The sequence below is a fragment of the Macaca nemestrina genome, chromosome 9, assembly GCF_043159975.1.
Source record: "Macaca nemestrina isolate mMacNem1 chromosome 9, mMacNem.hap1, whole genome shotgun sequence".
NCBI lineage: Eukaryota > Metazoa > Chordata > Mammalia > Primates > Cercopithecidae > Macaca > Macaca nemestrina.
Window position 1 is genome coordinate 83,942,593 of NC_092133.1, and position 17,713 is coordinate 83,960,305.

At 40.3% G+C, this 17,713-nt stretch overlaps 1 protein-coding gene across 2 annotated transcripts in view; it reads right to left on the reverse strand.

Annotated features, from left to right (window-relative positions):
• Positions 1–17,713, reverse strand: part of LOC105486695 (glutamate dehydrogenase 1, mitochondrial) — a 38,047-nt gene that overhangs the window by 5,885 nt on the left and 14,449 nt on the right. Inside the window, exons 2-10 of one of the 2 annotated variants that reach the window (XM_011749722.2) lie at positions 15,052–15,132; positions 14,450–14,505; positions 13,062–13,125; positions 8,575–8,669; positions 3,515–3,694; positions 2,153–2,290; positions 1,927–2,064; positions 1,417–1,497; positions 454–577 (exon numbers count right to left, since the gene is read on the reverse strand). In XM_011749722.2, the coding sequence (XP_011748024.1) occupies positions 454–577; positions 1,417–1,497; positions 1,927–2,064; positions 2,153–2,290; positions 3,515–3,694; positions 8,575–8,669; positions 13,062–13,125; positions 14,450–14,505; positions 15,052–15,132 (957 nt within the window). The remainder of the gene's footprint in view (positions 1–453; positions 578–1,416; positions 1,498–1,926; positions 2,065–2,152; positions 2,291–3,514; positions 3,695–8,574; positions 8,670–13,061; positions 13,126–14,449; positions 14,506–15,051; positions 15,133–17,713) is intronic. The other variant, XM_071069877.1, reaches the window with a different exon arrangement.

The following is a 17,713-nucleotide window of genomic DNA, read 5'->3' on the forward strand; positions in this document are numbered from 1 at the left end:
CCTGGCCAACATGGTGACACCTCGTCTCTACTAAAAATACAAAAATTAGCCGGGTATGGCGGCGAGTGCCTGTAATCCCAGCTACTTGGGAGGGTGAGGCAGGAGAATTGCTTGAACCTGGGAGGTGGAGGCTGCAGTAAGCTGAGTTCGCGCCACTGCACTCCAGCCTGGGTGACGGAGCGAGACTCCCTCTTAACAAAAGAAAAAAAAAAGTAAATTATATTCTGTGAATATTACAACACAGAATAAAAATCTGGATATAAGTATATGGGAGAGTTAATATCCAGAAAGACATTGTGCATTTTTGGTCTAAGTTTCATGAGACAAAATATTATTTTCTTTTCTAAGACTCAATTCTTTCCCAAAGGGATAAGTTCTCTTAAGTGGACCTTTTTACAGCCTTTTAGCTGGCTCAGAAGATGGGTTTTGGTGAACAACATTATCGACACTCACTGAGCAAGTGGTAGTTAGAATCCCTTTCATATTTGAAGGTCAAACGGCCATAGCTGACATGATTTAGATTCTTCAGCCACTCAAAGTAAGATACTGTCACTCCTCCAGCATTCAGGTAGAGATCCTATACACAAAAATAAGACACCAAAGAAATCAGAAGACGATGGTTTTAGCAAAAGCTTAAAATGAACCTAAGACCTTAATTTCAATACCAAGGTAGACTGAACTTCAACTATCACAAATATATTTTAGCTAGTGTCAGGAATTTCACACTTAATTTAACACTCCTCCCCACCCCGCCCAATTCCATCTAACGCTTTTTCTATTTAGGGGGAAAAAATCATTGTTTGGCTTATTAATCAATGAATGTTAATAATCTTTGGTTAGAGCTTCTTCTCTACCAGAAGTTCTCAGACTAAATGGCTTGCCCACCAACCAATTGGATTGGACCGTCCACAGGGCCTCTCAGAAGACAGGATTCTTTCTCCTATTACCTAAGGGTAGCCCATTTCAGTTACATTAAATGTGTTAAGCACTTTCAGCAAAGGGGGTTCTTTAAAATGCATTCCAAGCCCACACTAATTTCTAATAACTTTTTGGTGTAGACTCATGCTTACCTGCTAAAAAACCTGAGCATGTGTGCCTCATATTCGTTTTCTGAGTAAAGCCGGAAGGGGCACTTATAGTGTTTCTAACACAGCACACATTTCTATAACCAGACTCTTAGAAGGTTAAAGACATTCAGTAAAGACCGTGAAATTGGAATAAATGTTTAGATCACAGTGAAAAGTGACAGGCTTAGAATTAACCATGCTTCTACTATATTTTCTCAAAAGTGAAATAAAGATGAATTCACTCCATATAGCTTGGGAGACTAATAATTCCTCTCTTCCTCCAAATTCCTTGCAAAAGACAATTATGATTCTAAGTACATATAAAGCCTAATCAATATAGATGACCTACTGGAATAACCATAATGTTTCTCTCCAGGAAGATCTTGTCCGCTTCTGGAGTTGTTGGCCCATTGGCACCTTCAGCAATGATCTGCAAGAGAGTCAGGAACATAGAGAAATGCCAACAACACCGTCAAATCCCCTCCACTGAGAGCAAGAGATATGCATATATGAACAAGGGCCTGTGGGGAGAAGTACAGCTTCCGTTAAAATTAAATAGAGGTTATTTTGCTCTACAAAGTGTATAAAACTACCTTTTACTTTCCTGTTTATCTAGGTTTTTAAACTTTTTTACCGGAGTGTCAGGCAGATGCGTTTTTTTTGGTAATGGTTACACAACTCTGCGCAGGGAGCTAAAAGCCATTAAATTATTTACTTTAAATGGGAGAACTGTATGGTATGTACAATATATGCAAATAAAGCTGCTAAAAAGAAAGAGAAAACTCAATCAGACTCTTCTATGACCCCCTGACATCATTCACATTGATAATGTTAGTTCCGGTTTTTATAATGTTGTCACCTTGGCTTTGACTCTGGGCGCGTTGGATTTGGTCAACTGCTTCTCACTGGCAGCTGGGATCAGTATGTCACAGTCGGCCTCCAAGATGCTTCCTTCATAGGGCTTTGCCTTGGGGAAGCCCAGAATGGACCCATGTTGCTGCCATTGATTGAAAATCACAATTAATAGCTGTACCAGAGTTTAAATGTTTATATTTAGTGTCTATGCCATAAAAATGTATTAATACCAATTTGAAGTCTTCCAGTTCCTTTGGGTCAATACCATCTGGATTCCATATACTCCCATCAGACTCACCAACAGCAATACATTTAGCACCAAAACGATGTAAATATCTCATAGAGTGTAGGCCCACATTACCAAATCCCTGTGAAGAACAATTATCCATGACATAAAAATTAAAGTCCTGGTATAGACAGCAAGAGTCATATTGTGACCAATGTAAATCCACATTCTGTTCATTTAGAAGCTATTCTCAAAATTCTTTTGCCAAAAGAAACAATGTACTAACTGGTTTCTCTTCAACAATAAAATTCTCTGTTTAAGAACGTGATGACCGGGCATGGTGGCTCACGCTTTTAATTCCAGCGCTTTGGGAGGCTGAGGCAGGTGGATCACTTGGGGTCAGGAGTTCGAGACCAGCTATGGCCAACATGGTGAAACCTGTCTCTACTAAAAATACAAAAAGTAGTCAGGCGTGGTGGTCTGTCCCTGTAATCCCAGCTACTTGGGAGAATGAGGCAGGAGAATCACTTGAACCTGGAAGGTGGAGGTTGCAGTAAGCCAAGATTGCATCACTGCACTCCAGCCTGGGCAACAGAGTGAGACTCCATCTCAATCAATCAATCAATCAATCAATGGCAGTGGTGGTAAGTACACCACCAGGTCTTTGATGATCAGATGTCGTATGTTGTGAAAAGGGATGTCACTAATTTGGACAAATATAACTTTTTTTTTTTTAGAGACTGAGTCTCATTCTGTTACACAGGCTGGAGTGCAATGGCACAATCTTGCCTCAATGCAGCCTCCGCCTCCCAGGTTCAAGTGATTCTCCTGCCTTAGTCTCCCAAGTAGTTGGGGTTACAGGCGCCGCCATCATGCCCGGTTTAGTTTTCTTTTTCTTTTTTTCTTTTGAGATGGAGTCTTGCTCTGTCACCCAGGCTGGAGTGCAGTGGCGTGATCTGGGTTCACTGCAATTAATTAAGATTCTCCTAAGTAAAACACACGTTACCACATCAAATAAATTTGGGTCAATGTGTAAACCTTTCTACATGCTTGCGAAACTTAGAAAATTATGTTGAGAGACTTGCCCTTCTAGATAGAATTTCAAGTTTGAATACTGACCAATATTTTGGTTGAATTTGGTGAGAGTTGGTAACAGTTGCACATCTACTTGAGAGATACTTAAATCAGTTCTAGTTACATGAATCATACCAAGTTTCAAAAAACAAAAGATCTATTACTCTGAAAACCACCACTCTAAAATTTAAGAGATTTGAGATAACTGAATTTTAAAATTACAATTCTAAAAACATTAAAAACTGTACTTAATGTCTATCAGTTATTAAGGAAACTTTTTTTTTTTTTTTACCTGAACAACAAATGTTTTATCTCCAAACCCTGGTGTCATTCCTAAAATGCTCATGTAAGAAGCTTCATTGATGAAGTTTTCAATCCCATGGAAGACACCACGGCCAGTAGCAGAGATGCGTCCATGGATGCCCCCTTGGCTGATGGGTTTACCAGTAACACAGGCATGTGCATTAATATCCTGTAAGAGGGAGTAATTGAAAGAATGAAATGTCAAGTCCAATTTCTCTGTTGAACGAATACAACGAATTAAAGTCAAAGCACATTCTCATTTAATGCTAATGAGGAGTGTGTGTATGAATGTATTTAAGGTACACTTTTACCAATAGAGACAACACTCACTTTTTCAGCTTTCTGTTCCTAGAAAATACAATGAAATAGACTATATTTTTGGTGTTTTTTTTTTTTTTTTCCCGAGACAGAGTTTCACGTTGCCCAGGCTGGAGTGCAATGGCGCGATCTCGGCTCACTGCAACCTCTGCCTCCAGGGTTCAAGCAATTCTTCTGCCTCAGTCTCCTGAGTAGCTGGGATTGCAGGCATGTGCCACCACGCCCGGCTAATTTTGTAATTTTAGTAGACACGGGGTTTCTCCATATTGGTCAGGCTGGTCTTGAATTCCTGACCAAAGGTGATCCGCCCGCCTCAGTCTCCCAAAGTGCTGGGATTACAGGCGTGAGGCACCACGCCCGGCAAAGTAGACTCTATTTTCTGACAGAAGAAACAGAGTGTAGGGATTGAACATCAAGTAAGTACAAATAACATCACAAAAGTAGAGCTAGCTTAGCCTAAAAGCTATCATTCCTTCAACAAGTATTTAAGCTCTACTAAATCAAGGCACATACACATCTCATTCACGAGTGTCTCAAAATCTACTATAAGACTTGAGCATGTCACCAAAACAGAGCTTTACAATTTTACAAAACAGGAAGAAGCTTTACAATTTTCTTGGATGGGAAGACTCAATGTTGTATTCTGCCACTTGTTAAAAAGAAGTTTTTAATATAATTTGATACTTAATATAACAAGATATTCAAGTTCTTTTAAGAGTAGACTAACGAAAGTATTTAATGAAATATTTTTAAAAAGGTGTGTGTGGGTGAGAGTCCTGTGCTTCTGTGTGAGCAGAGTATCTTCGGTAGCAGTGGTTAGCTCTGCAAAGTGGAGATGGGGTTAGCAGTCTTCACCACCCATCTTTCCTTCCTCTTTCAACTGAAGATGTGCATATATTCTTGTTCAAAAACACGTGTAATTGAAAAAAAAAGAAGAATAGGGCTCAGGAGGGCTTCCCTTCAAAGGCATCAGTTAGACTATAAACATGGCCACCAGAACACTGTAGAGTAAACTCACTGGTAGCGCAGGAGAAACTAGAGACAGTCTTATTTTATACAGGCAATCAATATAAAATGAAAATCCATATAAAATTTTTAAGTCAGTGGCAAAAGTATGAAATAATAAACTTGTTGAAGCAATTCACTTTCCATGTAAACAAAATAAAATGCCTTGCTTCACACCAAACCCCTAACTCCCAGCATTTCCCTAACGTTCCAGCTGGCTGAATTAAAAAGTGATCTATTCTTTATCTGCATTGTTTAAATATTTTTACACAGAGAACTTAGAATTATATTATTTGTATAATTACCAACAAAAAGCATGAAAGAAAGGAAGGGAAATGCAATCTAGTAAAGTGATTTATAAAATTAGTTTTCCCACAGTTTGTTTTCGTGAATAATTAACACTTATGAATACAGAAATGGAAACTGAGTGCCAAATGCTTTTCAACAGTGAGAATGCAAATGCTGGAGCTGAAGGAAATACTGTCTGGGGTCAGGCCTGGCGCCAACTGCCAGGCTCCCCAGCATACATAATGGTCCTGAGAGCCCAGAGAAGAATACATTCCCCCACCAACACTGCACTTCTAGGTGGGGCTACGACAAAGAGGGCGGCGGCACGTTCAGTTGACATCTAGAAATGAATAACAAAAACAACTGCGTCCTTCCCGTAGGCCTTGATTTTAGATTTCCTATCACTGAAAGAAGGAAAACTGTTCATCAGTGTAGTTCAAGGGGCCATGCTTCACCTGAGTCCAGCCTGGCCAACATGATGAAACACCATCTCTACTAAAAATACAAAAAAAATTAGCCAGGCATGGTGGCAGGCACCTGTAATCCCAGCTACTTGGGAGGCTAAGGCAGGAGAATTGCTTGAACCCGGGAGGGGGAGTTTGCAGTGAGCTGAGATCAGGTAACAGAGTGAGACTCCGTTTCAAAAAAAAAAAAAAAAAAATTCAAGAGACCACACCCAGATCTCATTGTCAAATGAGTTCCTGACCTCAGGTGATCCACCTGCTTCCGCCTCCCAAAGTGCTGGGATTACAGGCGTGAGCCACCACGCCCAGCTGTTCTTTTGTACTTTTTAAGCAAGACTCTAGATTGAATAGTGCAAACCAGTTGGCGGTATGTTATTTGTAGCTTATTCTCAGTGCTAACAGCAAGATAAAGTCTTCTGAAGCACTGCCCCTTGGACTATACTGGTGAACAGTTTTCCTTAAGTGATAAGAAACCTAAAATCAAGGCCTAAGGGAAGGAAGCATAAAAAGGTGACAGGTGGAAAACTGGCCTTTTTGGGAGGGGCAGTTGAAACCACAATTTCTTGAAGGGTCTATATCGTTCCTGTTTTATTTCAGGGAGTTGTATAACTTACCTGATGTAATACCTATAGATATTTATTTTCTGGTACTTACTAAGGGCTATGTACAGTTCTAAGTGCATTAGATTATTATTCATCTAATCCTTATATGAGTCTCACAAAGTAGGTACCACTATTACTGTCATTTTGCATAGGAGGAAATGGAGGCACAGAGACTTCCAGGTCACAGAACTGATGGGTGAAGGTGCCAGGGTTGGACTTCAGGTGGTCTGCCCATGTTCCCAGCCACAGCATGACATCACCTCAGGAAATGTCCCCATTTCCACATTCTTCCTCTTCTCCAAGGCCCGTCTTTTCACTATGAAAAGAATTCCCCAGGCTTTTATTCCCCTGGGGGACTTCACTGCCTGTACCACCCTGCATCTCTGCAGCATTGTCTCTCTCTTGCACCAGTGAATCTGTGGCTCACAGCCAGTACACATGCCAAAAGACAACAAAAACCTTCTTCTTTGGGCAACGGCCACTTTTCAAGCTGTCTTCTTTCTGCTTCTCTCCAGTGCCATTTTTCTTAGTTGGAGGCTATACTTCATGCCCTGCTTCCCTCTTCATATTCCCTTGCAATCTGGGCCCCTGTAGTAGTCTCCTGCCCTCAAGTCTTCAAATGCACACTTAGCTGAGTCACACCTGCTTGAAACCAGCTCTTTGCTGGTTTCCCTGTATTTTCAGGACAAAGACCAAAGTTCTGACAGTCACCTACCAAGCAGTAACCTGGCCTGACCCTTGTTTCTACTGGCCTTTTTTACCCCACCTTTGTTTCTCAACTTTGGCCACAAAAGTCAGTCCTTAGCCTCCCAAGTTCACCCAGCTTCTGAACTTCAGAACCTTCCCTCAGGTACTTCCTTCTGTTCCAAACACTTGCCACTACCTCTTCCCTAGTCCATGCCCACACACCCGTCTGAGTGCAGACCAGAAGGCTGTATCTCCTAGGAGGCCTTTTCTGACCTTACCTTGAAAGGACTGAAAGGACTGGATGGGCCTGTTATTCTTTTTCATAGCTTCAAAACAACTTGCAGCAATTTATCCCAATTGTAGTGAATACCTGCTTACCCGTGGCCCTGCATGTAGTAGGCATAAATGTATTTTTTGACTCCATTTCTCTTCCTAGTCCTCAAATGTTTCATCGTTTAAGGTTACACCCCTTTCAGGGACAGGAGTTATGTTTCCTCTCATGTTCAGTTCTGTGGTACTACCTCTGCTCAGTCCCCAGACTCAGGTTCTCCTGGTTCTCTGTGACTCAACCTGGTCCCTTTCCTTAATTCCACATATATCCAATCCAGTTTTGCTGAGTCTCTCTGTCACGCGCCTCACATGTGCCAATGCTCCTCTCCTGGTCCTCTGGCTCCTGGGCTCGGTGGAAAGGCGCTGACACCACAGGAGGTTCTCTCCTGGCGCCAGCACAGCTGGACACTGCTGCCAGCCTACTCTTCCCCAGGAAGGATCAGCAAAGTTTCTCCACTGACTACACGTAAAACACAAACACTGGTGCTTGGTGTTTTCATCCTGGTTCATTTACCTCTTCATTCTTACTTTCCTTATTTTTTTGAGAAAGGGTCTCTCTCTATTGCCCAGGCTGGAGTGCAGTGGCGCAACCACGGCTCACAGAAGCCTCAACCTCCCAGGCTCAAGCGTGCCTCCCAGGTAGCTGGGATTATAGGTGTATACCACCACGCTTGGCTAATTTTTGTATTTTTTGGAAAGACAGGGTTTCCCCATGTTGTCCAGGCTGCTCTCCAACTCCTGGGCTCAAGTGATCCACCTGCCTTCGCCTCCCAAAGTGCTGGGATTACGAGAACGAGCCACTGCATCCAGCCTTCATTCTTACTTTCTATTACCTTTATAAATAGGCCTTACCTTCAGACAATCTGAACTCTATTGTTTCTCTTCCTCTTATCCTCCAAATCTCTAGATGTTCATATTTTACCCATTTTCAAGGTCTAGCCCAAATATCTGCTCTAGAAAGTCTTATTTCAGAATTCATAATCTCTACTGTTGTATTACATTATTTCCATATCTTATCTGCTTATGCGCCTTAGTCCCTCTTTAAATGGAAGCCCTCTGAGGGAAAAATCAGAATTGGATGCTTCTTGATGTATGTTCTAGTGTCTTAGCATACAGAGTGGGCTGCCCTGGTCAGTAAGTGTCCTTTCCCAGTGACAAGTATAGGGCAGCATATAAGTAAAGCACCATTTGTGTTTGTTACGATTTAAGAACAGACAAGTAGACATACAATAATATGCACATCAAGATTATGATCGAATGAGAGAAAAGCCCAGGGATTCTGATATAATCAGTCAAACTGTTAATTCTTGTAGACAGCAAATGCAGAAGCCTCGGGGCTGCCAGTGGGTACTCACATAGTGCCCTATGGTGCTGGCATAGGTATCAGCGATCCAGGACATCTCCCGCTCACCTGTGCTCATGTCTGGGGCAGGCACATCAATGCCAGGACCTGGGGACACAGGGAAAGAGCAGTGCACCAGTTTTTAAGAAAAATTCTTCTCGAACACAAAGATCCTTGCAAGTCTCTGTAATAACCAAGTTACCATGGCTAGAAAACTTTAGATCTCATTTAGGTAACTAATCAAAGTCATAGAAATATTCATTAAATGTTTCACTATAAAATTTAGACACATACAACATTACCTAATAATTTCTCCCACTGGCATTTACTTGCTATATGTCTAGAAGTTCGCTATGTACAACAGATATAAGCTACTCCATAGGATTTCTGAGTGTGACCAGAGGATAATCAATTTAGCCACTCTTGACCTCATTTCACTAACATGCAATTAGAGATAACAGTACCGTTGTGTTCTATATAAGCAGGATTATTATGGTTAGGGAGTTGACCTGTATGAGACAGCACAGTAACATGCTGCTTAGTGGGGGTATAAGCCCTCCTTACCAAGTAGAGAAAAAGGGGAGTCACATTGCTAAAGCAATTGTGTTAAGCCCCATATTATTTTACTTGTGGAAGAACGTGGCTTTGACCTATTATTCGACACTCAGCACATAAAATTTTAGGCCTTAGCTTTCAGTTCCCCAGATCATAGCAAATTAAAGTTTTAGGCTAACAAATTAGCTTACAGGCAATAACAGGAATCACTGACTGCACTCCTACTGACGGCTACAGTAAGATTTCTGATAAAAACATGTTAAGTGATGCTCACTCAAATCTGTAAAGGTGCAGAAATACTCCTCTCAAACATAGTAAAAATAAAAACAACCTAATTATCTTGTACATCAATTAAATGAACTATGGTATACCTATACAAAGTACTAAATAGCCATTAAAAAGGGTAACTTATATCCATGTAAATTACTTGGAATTATCACAAACATACATATGGAAAAAGGCATGTATAACATACAGCATGTATAACATGTTCCCACTTACAATTTTCTTTCTCTTGCCCTTTCTCTCTTCCTCCCCATATAGATATTGTTTATAACTTTCTATATTATTTCAAATGTAAAATACAAACTCATTTTTACAAAATGAAAAACACAACTTAAAAAATGGTTAAACTATTAGGCTGGGCACAGTGGCTCACGGCTGTAATCCCAGCACCTTGGGAGGCTGAGGAGGACGGATCACAAGGTCAGGAGCTCGAGCCCAGCCTGACCAACATGTTGAACCCTGTCTCTCCTAAAAATACAAAAATTAGCTGGGTGTGGAGGAGTGTGCCCATACTCCCAGCTACTCGGGAGGCTGAGGCAGGAGAATTGCTTGAACCGGGGAGGCAGATGTTGCAGTGAGCTCCAGTCTGGTGACAGAGCAAGACTCCGTCTTAAAAAAACCAAGTAGTTGCTGAAAAACAGATACATTCTTTTTTTTTTTTTTAAATTTTTATTTTTTGAGACAGAGTTACACTCTTGTTGCCCACGCTGGAGTACAGTGGCATGATCTCGGCTCACTGCAACCTCCGCCTTCCAGGTTCAAGCAATTTTCCTGCCTCAGCCTCCTGAGTAGCTGGGATTACAGGTACCCGCCACCATGCCTGGCTAATTTTTTTTTATTTTTAGTAGAGATGGCGTTTTACTATGTTTGCCAGGCTGGTCTCAAACTCCTGACCTCAGGTGATCCACCTGCCTCAGCCTCCCAAAGTGCTGGGATTACAGGCATGAGCCACCATGCCCGGCCTAACAGATAAATTCTTATATAGAGAAAAAGTATGAGGCGGAAGTTAATCTTTTTTTTTAAAAAACAACTTTTCTAACAGCATGTGACTAGAGTTGGAGATGAAAGGGTAATTTTGGTGCACAGAGATATAAGGGGATGAGAAGGCTGGAGATATCAGGATCCTGCAGAACTTTACATAGGTGATATTTACACTCACACAAGAGAATGAACATGGACCTTTCAAAAGCTTTTCCAAAAGCAGAAGAGGAAGGAACACTCCTCAACTCATTCCATGAGGCTAGAATTGTCCTGATAGACAAAGACATCATAAGAAAACTATAGACCAATGTCACTTACAATAGCATTAAAAGGAATAAAATATTTAGTTGTCAGACTTCTACAATGAGAACTATAAAATATCATTGAAATAAATCAAGAGTCTTAAATAAATGGAAAGATATATCATATTCAGCATTGGAAGGCTTAATATGGTTAAGACGGCAATACTGGTCGAGTGCAGTGGCTCATGCCTATAATCCCAGTATTTTGGGAAGCTGAGGTGGGAAGACTGCTTGAGCTCAGGAGTTTGAGACCAGTCTGAGATACGTGATGAGACCTTGTCTCTACAAAAAATTAAAAAATTAGCCAGGCGCAGTTGCGCATGCCTGTGGTTCTAGCTACTTGGGAGGGTGAGGTGAGAGGACTGCTTGACCCCAGGAGGTCAAGGTTGCAGTGACTGCTGCCTGGTACTCCAGCCTGGGTGAAAGGGCAAAACCCTTTTGGGGAGGGTGGGGAAGATGGCAATACTCCACAAATCGGTGTACAGATTCAATCAAAATCCCAGCCTCTTCTTTTTTGTTTTGTTTTGCAGAAATTTACAAGCTGAGGTTAAACACACATGTGACAGGATCAGGGTTCAGGCTCAGGTCTGAGCCTCAGTCTGACACTCTCTGTGGAAAGGGCAGTCAGGAAATAACAGATAAATAACATCAAACTTGAAGGTTTGCCTAGAGTGAGAGAAAAAACTCCCTTTGCCTACCTCCTAAGCTTCAATGCTGTCTGGGCCCAGATGTCAGTTTAGCTGCATCCTGGGTCAATAAGGTTTTTGCGAATTATGCAAATAAATCAAGTTACTAGGGTTTAAGCTGTGTTTTCTTTCAGTATTCCAAGGAATCACTTTTTGACCTTTGGAATTATTAGGTACTTGTCAAGACTGATACAATTAAGCTGGAGATATTACAGATATGGGTGATAAATATGACTGAATAAAGTCTGAAACCATTCAAGACTACTAAATGTGTTTGAGATTTAGGTGAAGAGGAAAGACCTTATAAAAATTATGAAGGCTATTAACAGGATGAACATAACTTCGATTTGCCACATCTCAGAATCAGTAGGTACTCCTGTAAAAGTGTGAGGGAGGTAGTTAACTCATGTTAACTTATGTTAACAGGCTCCGTGCAATGATGCACAAGTTCACAGCAGTGCTGGGGATGCGGCATGTCAAAGGCCCAAATGCCTTTTATTATGAAAGATAGGCCAAATCTAATTAAGTTTTAGAGTTACCTATACTTACTGTATTTCTATATTACGTTATTTCATGACACTTATTTCATGACTTTTTTTTCCTAAAAATGAATCTGAATAGCTTTATTTCTTTTCTCTTTCTTCTTGAGATGTGGTCTCATTTTGTCGCTCAGGCCAGAGTGCAGTGGCACGATCACAGCTCACTACAGCCTCGACCTCCCAGGCTTAAGTGATCCTCCCATCTTAGTAGTTGGGACCACAGACATGCAACATCACGCTTGGATAATGTTTTCATTTTTTGTAGAGATGGGGCTTGCTATATTGCCCAGGGTGATCTCGAACTTCCAGGCCTCAGCCTCCAAAAATGCTGGGATTACAAGCACGAGCCACCATGCCCAGTCTTTATAGTTTAATTTCATAGGAACTTGTCCATGGTGGGGGAAATGCTGAGAAAAGAAAGTAGAGAAAAATACACTTTATTTCCTATTTAAGTAGACCTTATTTTGTTTAACTATACTGATACTGATAGGGCAAGTATTCTATTATTAAGTAACTATTCACATTCTATTAACTATACTGATAGAGCAAGCATTCTATTAGGTAACTATGTATATTCTATTCAAACAAATTAGAGGCCTTTTAGATAAAAAAAAATAGAAAGGTTTAAACTGCTTGAAAAATAAAGGGTACATGATAAATATTTACATATCATAGAAAAGAATATTCAGATTGCGCACAAAGAACTTATAAACACAGATAATAGTAAGATACAAAAACATTAAGCAAACGAAGATTAGTATCTTCAGAAACGTTGTATGTTTGGCAAAAGCTCCTATAACAAATAGTAGGAGGCCGGGCACAGTGGCTCATGTCTGTAATACCAGCACTTTGGAGTCCAATATGGGTGGATTACCTGAGGTCAGGAGTTCAAGACCAGCCTGACCAACATGGCAAAACCCCATCTCTAGTAAAAATACAAAAATCAGCTGGGTGTGGTGGCACACACCTGTAATCTCAGCTACTTGGGAGGCTGAGACAAAAGAACTGCTTGAACCCAGGAGGCAGATGAAATCATACCACTGTACTCCAGTCTGGGCAATAGAGTGAGACTGTCTCACAAAAAAAAAAAAAAAAAAAAAGAAATTTTTAGATGTTCCCACTTTATACCAAAATCTATGTGGCTACACATACCAATAAAGCCCTTCTTTGCTAGCTCCATGGTGAACCTCCTTGTGATCTTTTCCAATTCATTATCCTGTAAAATAAGAAAACAACGAAAATGAAAGAAAAAATTGATATAAAGATCACTTGAGATTATAGCTAGCATCTCACTTTCTATTTATAGTACATTTTCATATGTCTTCTCATGTAATCCTTAGAACAACTCATAAAGTAGGCATTGCCATTTTAAAGGTGAGAAAACAAGGGATCAAAAAAGTAGGTTATAAAAACAAGATAGTAGAACTAGGGCTCAAATTCCCATTCTACTAATTCCCCACTGAAAACCACATTAAATCTTAATTAAGATTAATTGAAATATAATTATATCCATTTAAATGGTGAATTTTAAAGAGAATAAAAATCATATGCATTTATGTCTGAATATAATTTAGTATTATGTAAAGCATGGGGACAACCAGTTTGAATTAACTTGGAACTGACTGGATAAAAAGTAAGGTTTTCGTAGTCTTAATTAAGATATTTGTCACTAGAATGAGATCCTGACATAATAACTTCAGATCACAGTAATACTTTTTTCTTTTTGAGACAGAGTCTTGCTCTGTTGCCCAGGCTAGAGTGCAGCGGAGAAATCTTGGCTCACTGCAATCTCCACCTCCTGGGTTCAAGCAATTCTCATGCCTGAGCCTCCTTAGAGTAGCTGGGATTACAGGTATGCACCAATACGCCTGGCTAATCAGATCACAGTAATTCTTAAATATGGGTATAAGTGTCTAACAATATGAAGATATTAATTAATTAAGAAAATAATAAAACAAAAAGCAAAAAAGTAGAACGAAAGACTCATAAAAACAAAATCAAACAAAACAGAAAATGATAAAGGACATAGATATTAAGTAGGTGATCTTTATATGGCAAAACACTCAATGAGTTAATTCTTTACATTTTTCTATTTCATTTGAAAAGCAATGGGGACTACTGATCTCACTGATATAGGGGATACAGAGAAGTCCAGTAATTTCAAGTCCTTCATAAATGCACTGTGTGCACAAATGTCACTTTGAGGCCGGGTGTGGTGGCTCACGCCTGCAATCCTAGCACTCTGGGAGGCCGAGGCAGGCGGATCACCTGAGGTCAGGAGTTCAAGACCAGCCTGGCCAACATGGTGAAATCCCCTCTCTACTAAAAATACAAAAATTAGTTGGGCATGGTGGCATGCACCTGTAATCCTAGTTATGGATCAAGGAGAATCGCTTGAATCCAGGAGGCGGAGGCTGCAGCGAGCCGAGATTGTGCCATTGTACTCCAGCCTGGGCAACAGAGCAAGACTCTGTCTCCAAGAAAACAAACAAACCAACAAACAAAAAACCCAAAAAAACAAATATCACTTTCATACTTACAGTATAGCTCTTGGGATTGATCTTAACACCAGCTTTAGCACCCCCAAACGGCACATCTGAAAGAGAAGGCTGATGGTTGCTATTCCATATAAACGTTAAAAAAAGTAAGATGACAGAAAGCACCACACAATATTAGAAAAATGTGATGCTTTAAGCCTGAATTTCTGAAAATTCAAGAAATAAACCTACCATCATTTTCTAAACTGTACTTCAAGCAACATTTTATTGAACAGAAATTGTTCAATAAAATTGGCTAGCCAAGTTCTAATACATATTTAATGAGCGCTCTTTACCACTTCTAAAAGATAATAGCTTATTTACTATCCTTCTACTATAATTTGGTCTTATTTACAGAATGTGTTGAGGAATTGAAAACAAAGATATAGACTTAAAATCCAATTAGCTCCTATTTTAAAAAATCCCCATGTTAAAAAGAGGCTATATCTTAATTTAGACTAATTGAAAAATGATGCAGGTCTTAGTACAACTTAAAAAAAAATCAGTTCTGATAAGGTATATTTCTATAGCATCTTAACAGTAACCATGTGTTATGTTTATTTCCCCAGAGTTGTCATTAGGCAGCAAGAAAGGCGATCACTTACCAACCACCGCACACTTGTATGTCATCAGAGAAGCCAAAGCTTTTACTTCATCTACACTCACGTCAGTGCTGTAACGGATACCTGGTGGTTTTAAAAAAAAAATGTGTTGGGGTGGGTGAGAAAGAAGGGGATATATTTAGAACAAACTTAACTATGACTTCACAAGACAAACATCACTCTGCAATGAATTTTTTTACACTTTCCAGAAGGCTTTTTTATGTTCCTTTTACCTTTGATTTGGGTGACCTGGTTGCAGGGAATTCAAGAATTCAGCTTGCTTTTTCTGGCGGGGGCGGGGTAGGGGTGGTTGGGGTGGGAAACAGGGTCTTGCTGTGTTGCTCAGGCTGAGTGTAGTGGCACAGACATGGCTTACTGTAGCCTCAACCTCCTGGGCTCAGGTAATCCTCCCACCTTGGCCTCCTGAGTAGCTGGGACCACAAGTGCATGCCACCATGCCCAGCTAATTTTTGAATTTTTTGTAGAGACAGGATCTCATCATGTTGCCCAGGTTGGTCTCAAACTCCTGGGCTCAAGTGATCCTCCCACCTTGGCATCCCAAAGTGCTGGGATTACAGGTATGAGCCATTGTGCCTGGCAAGAATTCTGCTTTCTGGTAATTCAGAAACACTGGCAATGAATAGTCACCAGGTTCAAAATACTGTATGTCTAAACAGAGGTTCTGGCTTCAAATGGGTATACTGAAAGAGATCCTTACCTGTTATTCTCCTCACCCACGGCCAACCTCTTTCAATTTGAAGATGAGAAAGCCATTTTCCCTTCCTGAGGCTGAGTGATTCCCTTCACCACTACTGTAAGAAGGGGAGGCAGCCAAGCAGACAGGTGCTAGTGCCCCTGTATCTTGTAGCCATTAGGTGTTGGTGTAGGGGATACAGGAAGTGGGGCTGCCCACTGCTTTGGCTTTAGGGGTCTTGGTCAATTACCCTTCCAAGTTTTGGAGTGCTAAGCCACCTTTCTTTCTCTATAGTCCATTGCTTCTCAACCCCAAGGAGGAAAGTCTGAGCGGGGTCGACATTTGACTGCACAGTGCTTGGGGCACTGTGTGTTTGTGTGTGAAGGATACCCACAAGCAGCTGCAGCATTTTTTTCTACCCCCCGACTCCCAACGGATTCAGCCCCTCTTGAAGGGCTGGGTATGATTTCCACTGGGAGTCACAGGTAAGTAATGGGAGCCCCAGCGACATCTCTTTTAAAGAATTCTGAGAATAAAAGTTTTTCAGATAGAAAATATACAGTATCTCATGGACTGGCAGTTTGAGAGAACTTCCCTAGTCAATTTTAAAAGCTAGTTTTTTTATATGTTTCTGAAAACATGAACCTTAATACTGATAATGTTATAAGAGAATTTATCTATTGTACACTTGATCATAAAGAGCATATTCTGAAGCTGAGCATAATTATTTGGTCTACTGTAAAAACAACAAATTATACTTAGGAGTATGTGCTTAGAACTGTATCTTGTATATAATTGATTCTCAAATTGTGAGATAAATGTACTCATTATTAAACTTTTAGAATGCAAAATTACAGGTAATTTTTCTAGCACACAGCAGATATCTGTATAGCTCACTCCCCCATTTCATTCAGGTCTGTTAAAAACTTCATTCTGAGAGGCTCTCCCTGACCACTGTATTTAAAAGAGCACCTCTTTCTCACTCCCCCTTTCCTGCCTCTCCTACCTTACTTGTTTCTTCATATCGTTTATTATTACTGACTTCGCATTATACATGTGTTTATTATCTGGCTTCCCTACCTGGCGAATTAGCACCATGAGGGCAGACTGTGTTTTGTTTGCTGCTTTAATTTCTGGTTCCTAACACAGAAAATGGCATATATTAGGCACTCAAATACATGCTGAATAAATATACAAATATTCTGGCTCTTAAAATTTAAAAAAGAAAAGCTACGGCCACAAAAAATTTTGACATACATGTAAGTTTTAAATAACTTACCATAAGCCTCCACATATATCATGAAAGGACTCCAAGTATACAAAATTGGGGATGGGGGTGATGGGTAGATGATGGTCAAAGGGTACAAAGCCTCAATTAGGCAGGAGGGGTAAGTTTTTTTGAGATAGATTGCACAGCATGGTGAATACAGTAAATAATAATAGATTATACATTTGGCCCAACGTGGTAGTTCACGCTTGTAATCCCAACACCAGAAGGCTGAGGTGGGAGGATCACTTGAGCTCAGAGTTTGAAACCAGCCTGGCCAACAGAGTGAGACCACATTTCTACAACAACAAAAAGTACTGCACATTTCAAAAGCACTGAGTAAATTTCAGATGTTCTCACCAGAAAAAATGATAATGATTTGCAATTGTTTCCAGTGGTGAACAGGTTAGTCAGCTTGACTTAATTATGCAATGTTGTATTCATAAATCATAAAATTACTTTGTAGCTCATAAATATATATCTATAATTTATCAATTTATAATTTAAAAAGAAGTTCCAGTCAGATAAGGCCCACAGAAAAGGAAAAAAAAATTGTAAATAATATTAAGATTGATCCTTCGTATCTTAAAAAAAAATTGAGTTGGGTGTGGGGGCATGTGCCTGTAGTCCCAGATGCTCAGGAGGCTGAGGCAGGAGAATCGCTTGAGCCCAGGAGTTGCAGGCTGCAGTGAGCTATGCTCAGG